Below are 8,958 nucleotides of genomic sequence, written 5' to 3'. Positions count from 1 at the left end.
CCATCCATGTTCAGCTTCTTTATTGCCCAATAGGCCTTGTGCTCAAGTTCGATGGGCAAGTGACATGCCTTCCCATACACCAATCTATAAGGAGAAGCACCTATGGGAGTTTTGTATGCTATTCGATACACCCACAATGCGTTGTCTAACTTTCCGGCCCAATCTTTTCTATTCGCACTCACTGTTTTCTCAAGAATTTGCTTTACCTCTCTGTTTGAAACCTCCACTTGACCACTAGTCTGTGGGTGATAGGCAGTGGAGACCTTATTCTTGACCCCGTACTTTGCAAGGACATTGTTTAACAGTTTGTTGCAGAAATGCGTACCTCCATCACTGATCAACACTCTGGGAGTTCCAAAACGTGTGAAGATATGCTTCTTGACAAAGCTTACCACCACCTTTGCATCATTAGAGGGAAGAGAAATGGCCTCCACCCACTTGGACACATAATCAACTGCCACCAAGATGTATCTATGGCCGTTCGAGTATGGAAAAGGTCCCATGAAGTCAATTCTCCAAACATCGAAAAGCTCCACTACCAGGATGTTTTGCAGCGGCATCTCGTGTTTCTTAGTGATCGTCCCAGTTCTTTGGCACCTGTCACACATTTTAACAAAGGCGTGTGCATCCCTAAACAATTTCGACCAATAGAAACCTGATTGTAGCACTTTTTGGGCGGTCCTGTCTCTACCGTGATGACCTCCGTATGACGAGGCATGACAACTATGGAGTATGACACTCGTCTCCTCCTCAGGAACACATCTCCGCACCAACTGATCTGCAAATAGCCTGTATAAAAATGGCTCATCCCACATGTAGAGCCTCACATCATGCAAGAACCTTCGTCTATTATCTGGTGTCAATTCTGGTGGTGTCACCCCACGTGCAATAAATTCACATAATCTGCATACCACGGGGCTGTGCTTGAGGTGACTGCCAATAACTGCTCATCAGGGAATGTTTCTTTGATTGCACCCCCTTCAGCCACATGGTTCCGATTTTCTAACCTGGACAAGTGATTAGCCACTTGGTTCTCTATTCCTTTGCGGTCTCGGATCTCTAAATCAAACTCTTGCAGCAGTAGGACCCACCGAATCAGTCTCGGCTTGGCATCCTTTTTCTCAAACAAGTACCTGATGGCTGAATGATCTGTGTAAACGATGACTTTGGTCCCCACAAGATATGACCTGAACTTGTCAAACGCCCACACCACTGCAAGCAACACTTTTTTAGTGACGGTGTAGTTCATCCGAGCTGGAATCAGAGTTTTGCTTGCATAGTAGATGGAGTGGAATATATTATTTCTCCTTTGCCCCAAGACAACACCAACATCCAAGTCGCTAGCATCGCACATCAACTCGAACGGCTGCTCCCAGTCCAGAGCAATTATGATTGGTGCAGTAACCAACCTTCCTTTCAGCTCCTCGAATGCCTTCAGAAAGGCATCATCAAATTTGAAAGCGACATCTTTCTCAAGCAACCGGCACAAGGGAGAGGAAATTTTCGAGAAATCTTTAATGAAACGACGATAAAAACCTGCATGGACCAAGAAATTGCGAATGCCTTTGACAAATATCGGTGGAGGCAATTTTTCAATCGCTTCCACCTTTGCCTTGTCCACCTGCAAACCATCTTTGGACACCTTGTGCCCCAGGAGTATACCTTCACGTACAATGAAATGGCACTTTTCCCAGTTTAGCACCAAGTTAGTCTCTTCACACCTAGCAAGTACTTTATCAAGGTTCATCAAGCAGTTATCAAAAGAACATCCAAACACAGAAAAATCGTCCATGAACACTTCCACAAACCTCTCAACCATGTCAGTAAAAATGGCTATCATACACCTTTGAAAAGTCGCAGGTGCATTACAAAGACCAAAAGGCATTCGCTTGAACGCATACGTGCCACAAGGACACGTAAAAGTGGTCTTCTCTTGGTCCTCTGGGGATATAGCAATCTGATTATACCCCGAGTAACCATCTAAGAAGCAGTAGTACTCCTGGCCAGCTAATCTATCAAGCATTTGGTCAATAAAGGGGAGGGGAAAGTGGCCCTTCCGGGTGGCATTGTTCAATTTTCTATAATCAATGCAAATTCTCCACCCGGTGACAGTTCTTGTAGGTATTAAATCATTATTCTCATTAACTACTACAGTCATCCCCCCTTTCTTGGGTACACATTGGATGGAGCTTACCCATTTGCTGTCTGAGATATGGAATACAATACCTGCGTCGAGCCACTTAATCACTTCTTTTCTTACCACCTCTTTCATAATTGGATTGAGTCGGCGTTGTTGCTCTACACTGGGCTTGTGTACACCTTCATGAGGATTTTGTGCATGCAGAAGGCTGGACTAATGCCTTTAATGTCAGACATAGTCCACCCAAGTGCTCGTTTGTGCTCACGTAACACTCTCAACAGCTTTTCTTCCAGCAATTTAGACAAGTCAGACGAGACGATAACAGGTAAAGTGTCAGAGTCACCCAAATAAGCATATTGTAGGTGAGGTGGAAGGGGTTTAAGTTCCAATTTTAGGGCTTCCTCAATTGACGGCTTTGGAGGAGGCCCCTCTGGTCTATTCAAAGGCTCGAAAGGGTGCGTCCCTTGCAGGTACGCACAAGATGTATCAAGGATGTGCATCATCTCCTCAACCTCCTCATCAGCCCCCAGGCTATCAAGTAACATAAGTGCTTTCTCTAGAGAATCGTCTAGATATAAACTCGAATAATGAATCTCCTCATCGGCCTCAACAACAGATATCATAACGAGCTCCTCGTAGTGGCGGGGAAGTTGGATTGCTCTATAGACATTAAAAACTGCTTCCTCGTCATCTACCCTCAAAATCATCTTTCCCTCTCTCACTTTGATAATTGCATCACCAGTAGCTAAGAGAGGTCGCCCCAATATGATTGGAACCAGTTCATCAGCCTCATAATCGAGGATAATGAAATCAGCAGGGAAGATGAATTTCCCAATCTGCAGCAACACATCTTCAATCACCCCTTCAGGGTGTGCTATCGATCTGTCAGCCAGCTGTAACATCACAGTAGTGGGCCTTGGAGCTCCCAGGCCCAGTTTCTTGAACAAGGACAGGGGCATTAGATTTATGCTCACCTCAAATAGCAAAGAGCACGACCCACATCAATATTGCCAATGCGCACAGGAATCGTGAAGCTGCCGGGATCCTTAAGCTTTTGAGGGAGCTTATTTTGGACCCTTGAAGTGCACTCCTCAGTAAGTGCCGCTGTCTCAAATTCAGTTAATCTTCTCTTATGAGCCACTATATCTTTTATGTATTTAGCATACTTTGGAATTTCACGAAGCACATCAACAAGTGGGATATTCAATTGAACCTGGCTCAACATAGAGAGGAACTTTGTGAACATGCGATCATCATTCCTTTTCTGCAATCTCTGGGGAAAAGGGGGTGGTGGTCTTGGGGCCTCCACGGGCTCTAAAATTTCAGCAACATTTTTTTGCTCTTGAGTCACTTTAGGGATCAACTCTCCATCAGGTATGGGCTTGTCTTTCTTTTTCTTTGGCACTTCCTCTAGCTCCCTCCTGTTTCTAAGTGTAACTGCATTCACTTGAAGGTTCTTTTCTGTATCACTGGGGAGGGCGCCTGTAGGTCTAGTGTTTTGATTTGTTGCTAACTGCCCCATTTACCTTTCAAGATTTCTGAAGTCGGTCCTGAGTTGCTGATTGTCAATCAACAACTTCTTTAGCAGATCATTGGTACTTTCTTCCATTTGTTGGGGTGGTCTTTGAGGCTGATTGAAATTCCCTTGGGGTCTATGCTAATTCTGATTCTGCTGATTTCCACCTTATGAGAAGTTGGGATGATTCCTCTAATTTGGATTGTAAGAATTCCCGTATTGTGCATGCTAATTCGGCGGACCTCTATTCTGTTGCCCCACATAATAGATAGATTCTGGATTCGTGGGGCACATATCACTCATATGACTGTCGCCACAGAGTTCACAGTAAATAGTCATCTGTTGTACGTGTTGCATTGTCTGTGGTTGCTGCATTGTCATCCTAGTCATCTAATTGGCCAGCTTTGCAATATCAGCTCTCATGGCTGACACTTCGTCTAACTCAAGTAACCCAGCTGATTTTTGCTTAACTGCCTTTTGTGAATCACCCTCACCTTGCCAGTTATTATCATTAGCAGTGAAGTTATTCAACAAGATTTGGATTTCACTGTACGGTCTGGCCATGCAACTACCCCCACAAGCGGAATCAAGATTCATCTTTGAAGCATCATCTAACCCATCTACAAAAGTGTGACCCAATACCTCGTCCGTCTGGCAATTTTGAGGACAGTCTCTAAGCATCTTCTTGTACCTTTCCCATGCTTGACCCAGTGTCTCGCCCGCTCGTTGTTCAAACCCAAGAATTTGACTCCTTAATACTTTTGTTTTCTTAGTGGGGAAAAACTTGATTAAGAATTTCCTTGCCAGATCATCCCAGATGCGGATTGAATTTGCTGGCTCTTTATTCAACCACTCCTTAGCTTCCCCAATCAATGAAAAGGGGAAAAGTGTCAACCTGACATAGTCCTTGGAAACGTTCCGATAGTTGTAGGTATCCGTAATTTCCAAGAAATTTTGAATGTGCCTCTGCGGGTCTTCATGAGGTAAACCCACAAACAGCCCCGTGGATTAGATCAGCTGCACCATGTATTGTTTCAGCTCAAAGTGCCCAGTGATGTCAGGCTTCACAATAGCCTGGGTCATATTAGCCAAACTGGGCCTTGTGGCTTCAATCACCACGCGTTCCTCATTACCTGCCATCTCAATTGGCTGTGGTTGAACTTCGATGTCCAACTCTCTTTCAATTCTGGTTCTCGCGTCCACCTCCCTCCTCAATCTGTGAAGTGTTCGTTCAATTTCGGGATCGAGAGGAAGGAAATTGTTTGCGCTTCTACTTCTTCGCATTCAATAGAAACTCCTGTATTAGCACAAACAAAGTGAACTAAAAGTTAAAACTCGAATAAATAAGTAATAAAAGCTCAATTCAGTCAAGTAGCTAATTTCTAAGTCCCCAGCAACGATGCCAAAAACTTGTTGCGACCAAAACACTCACGCAAGTGCACGTGATCGTCAAGTAATAGAGTAGTGAGTAGAGTATCGTTCCCACGAAGATTTATGATTAACTGTTGCCTGATTCAAACCCAATTTCTTTATCTACCCAAGAGATTGTTCACTAAAGAGAGATGTAATTGTTTTACTACTTAAACTATAAAGAATTAATCTAACTAACTCAAGTACCCAAATGAATCGCAATTACGAGTAACAAACAGTAGGAGAAGATATTCCAGGGTCACGGGCATAGTCAACAATCGTGTTGTGTTCTTGGCTCAAAATGACTAATCAATTTATCTGGGTTATTGATTGACAGGGTTGATATTACTCATAAGAATCTGTCGAGTTCTTACTCGCCTATTCAAGTCAACTCAACGCCTATATGTCTATGGTATTAAAATTAACAAGAACGTATTTACAATTCCTGTATTTCAACCAAGCAAGGCAATTGGGTATATGTCTATCCCAATTGCAAATCCGTTCCCTGAGGCCCGGGTTCAAGAACTTGCTCTATTTAATTCTATATGCAATCTAAAGTTCCCACTTTCGAGTTCAACTAAAGATTCGTAGATAGTATTTCACTGTTAGTTACTCAGCAAAATAATTAAACGCAGAATTAAATAAACAACCCAATATGATAAACCAACTTTGTAGAATTAAACTTCAAACAAAAACATTCATGTTTCACCCATGACCCCAAAACAATGGGTTTTAGCCACTCATACTAGTGTTCATCATAAATAAGTTCAATTTCATCACAAAACAACAAAAAACAAGAGAAGAAAAGAAAAACTTGATGGTCAAAACTCCTCCTTGCCTCTTTCCTCTCTATTTCTTCCACTAAACTATGAAAAACTTGATACTTTAACCTTGGGCGAGCTTGACTTTATATAGGTTAAGTGGGTTTCCCTCCAGATTTCCAATTTTACCCCTAAATAACGTTTTTTCGGACCGGACACGCTCGAGCTCGCGCATAACTTCGCGCGTTTCTTCTCGCATGATTCTGCCTTGGCCTTTCTTACGCACGAACTACTGCGCGACTTCGCTTTCTTCGCGCACCTGGAGCTTTATTTCGTCCTTTTTTTCGTCTCGTCCTTGCACGCACTCGACTCCGAGGGGTTGTTCTTGCTCATAAATCATTCCAATATCCTCTTGAAAGCATCATATAGGCTCCTCATCCTGCAATGTATACATATCACAATTAGAGCCTATTTTTCATAAATTAACCATAATATGTCATTGGAATATAATCAAGCGGAAGCATAAACAATAGCTAAATCACCTAGATTTCGCCTATTATCAATAAAATCGGAGGGTCCAATTTTTCGTCGTTACGATGCTTCGTAAGCATGTCTCGAAGGCTCGAGACCACGATCAAGTTCCATCCCTCGAGGGCCATCGACGCTCGGCCTCGGGGCAATACAGGCTGACGGTTACGGAGAGAAAGTGGGAAGTTCCCAAGGCGCATAAATAGGGCTGACAAAGTTTAGTGGACTAGTCCAAAAAACAAATCAAGGCATTTACTAGATGTACCATCTCCATATCTTTGTAATTAATTCATTTGTACCATGTTGGGATTCCCCCCTCATATATAAAGGGGATCCTTGTTATTATGCAGGGATCTGTTGCTCAATACTAAATGCACAAGAACATTCTCTCTGTTCTCTAACATATTCTCTTGATTTCATTACTTCATTTATTGCTTATATTCATTGTGTTGCGAATAATAAACCCACAAAAATAATATTAACAGTATTAGTGATAAATGCGGAACACTAAATTATGGTTAAATCAACAAGAATAGAAATGCAGCAATAATGACACCAAGATTTTACGTGGAACTTCTGAATAAGGGAAAAAACCACGGCCAAGAAGAGCAACTGATATCACTATAGCGAGAAATTTTACACTGTGTAGTAACGAGTACAAATACTCCTAAGACCACTACACCCTCAAAAGAAAAAACACTCTTTTACTTTTTTCCACCTCATTACAATATCTCTCACACTCTATTTTTCTTCACAGACTATTTTCTTATAGTCTATGGAATACCTTGCTCTCTCTTACTCAGATGTATTGTCTGAGATTTTGGTGTGTAGAAATGAGAGCCGAAGCTCTCCTTTTATAGGCGGAGCCTCTCTCTCTCACGCCTACTACATTTAACATTTTTCTTCTGCAGCCTACCCTTTTTGACAATGTAGAAGAAAAATGTTTGCTGCCAATTTTGAACAATTAACAAAAGGAAGAAAGTCTTCCTTAATTGATGGGATGTACCCCACAAATCTCCCCCTCCAGTCTCATTCACCTGAAGGAGGTAACATCGGAGATTCTAGTTTGAGCGCATGACAACAAGTTCTTTGGAAAGCTCGAACTTGTCTCTTGGTACCACCTTGGTTAACATATCAGCAGGATTTTCACTCGTGTCAATCTTTTTGACCTGAAGTGATTCGTTCTCCACTTGCTCACAAATCCAATGATATCTGACGTCGATGTGTTTTGTTCTCGCATAGTACATGGAGTTTTTGCTTAGGTCTATTGCACTTTGACTATCGCAATAGACAACATACTCCATCTGTCACAATCCAAATTCTTGAAGAAATATCTTGAGCCATATCATCTCTTTGCCAACTTCATAGCCGCAATATACTCTACTTCAGTTGTAGATAGTGCGACACGCTTCTGCAACTTAGACTGCCATGATATAGCTCCCCCTGAAAAAGTAAACAAATATCCAGTAGTGGATTATCTGTTATCAAGGTCACCTGCCATATCAGAATCTGTATAGCCCTTCAAAATTGGATTTGATCCTCTAAAACATAAGCATTCATGTGAGCTTCCTCTTAGATACCTGATTATCTACTTTACAACTTCCCAATGCTCTTTTCCTGGATTTTTGAGAAATTTGCTAACAATACCGATTGCATGAGAAATATCTGGTCGAGTGCATACCATTTCATACATCAAACTTCCGACGGTAGAGGAATAAGGAGTCTTGGACATTCTCTCTTTTTCCTCCGTTGTTGTAGGACACATCTTCTTGTTCAACTTCAGATGACCAGGAAGGGGTGTGCGAACCAACTTAGCACTTTTCATATTGAAGCGCTCCAGTACACGTTCTATGTACTTCTCCTGTGACAAGTAAAGTTTTCTTTCGCTTTTCGAATGAGTAATTCTCATGCCCAAAATTTGCTTAGCATGACCCAAGTCTTTCATTGCAAAAGACTTATTCAACTGTTTCTTCAACTCGTCAATCTTGGAAGCATTCCTACCCACAATCAACATATCATCCACATATAATAAGAGGATGATAAAGTCATCATCAGAAAATCTTTGTACAAACACACAGTGATCTGAAAAAGTCTTCTTATAGCCTTGCTCCCCCATAACAAACTCAAATTTCTTGTACCATTGTCTGGGATCTTGCTTCAATCCATATAGACTCTTTTTAAGTTTTCATACAAGATTTTCTTTACCTTTTGCCTTGAAGCCCTCAGGTTGTTCCATATAAATCTCATCTTTTAAGTCACCGTGAAGAAAAGCAGTCTTCACATCCATTTGCTAAATCTCCAAATCATGACTGGCAGTCAAACCAAGAACTGTCCGAATGGAGGACATTTTCATGACAGGAGAAAATATTTCATTAAAGTTAATACCTTTCCTTTGACCAAATCCCTTAACAACCAATCTAGCTTTGTATCTGGGCTTCAAACTATGTTCTTCACCTTTAACATTGAACACCCACTTATTCTTCAAAGCTCTAATGCCCTTAGGCAATTTCACCAACTCATAAGTATGGTTCTCATGTATAGATTTCATCTCATCTTGCATGGCTTCAATCCATTGATCCTTGTGGTCATCTTCTATGGCCTCC

At 41.8% G+C, this 8,958-nt stretch overlaps 1 protein-coding gene across 1 annotated transcript; it reads right to left on the bottom strand.

Moving 5' to 3' along the window:
• Positions 1-3,110: 3,110 nt before the first annotated feature.
• Positions 3,111-3,662, bottom strand: LOC138873739 (uncharacterized). Its single transcript, XM_070152216.1, has one exon. The coding sequence runs from the start codon at positions 3,660-3,662 to the stop codon at positions 3,111-3,113; it is 552 nt and encodes a 183-aa protein (XP_070008317.1).
• Between the last annotated feature and the right edge of the window lie 5,296 nt (positions 3,663-8,958).

This window comes from Nicotiana sylvestris, chromosome 7, assembly GCF_000393655.2.
Source record: "Nicotiana sylvestris chromosome 7, ASM39365v2, whole genome shotgun sequence".
In the NCBI taxonomy this organism is placed as follows: domain Eukaryota; kingdom Viridiplantae; phylum Streptophyta; class Magnoliopsida; order Solanales; family Solanaceae; genus Nicotiana; species Nicotiana sylvestris.
The sequence above is the reverse complement of the archived record's forward strand: the minus strand, read 5'-3'. Positions and strand labels throughout refer to the sequence as shown.

Coding starts and splice junctions, on each gene's coding strand:
- LOC138873739 (XM_070152216.1), bottom strand. CDS start 3,662: ATGGGGCAGTTAGCAACAAATCAAAACACTAGACCTACAGGCGCCCTC.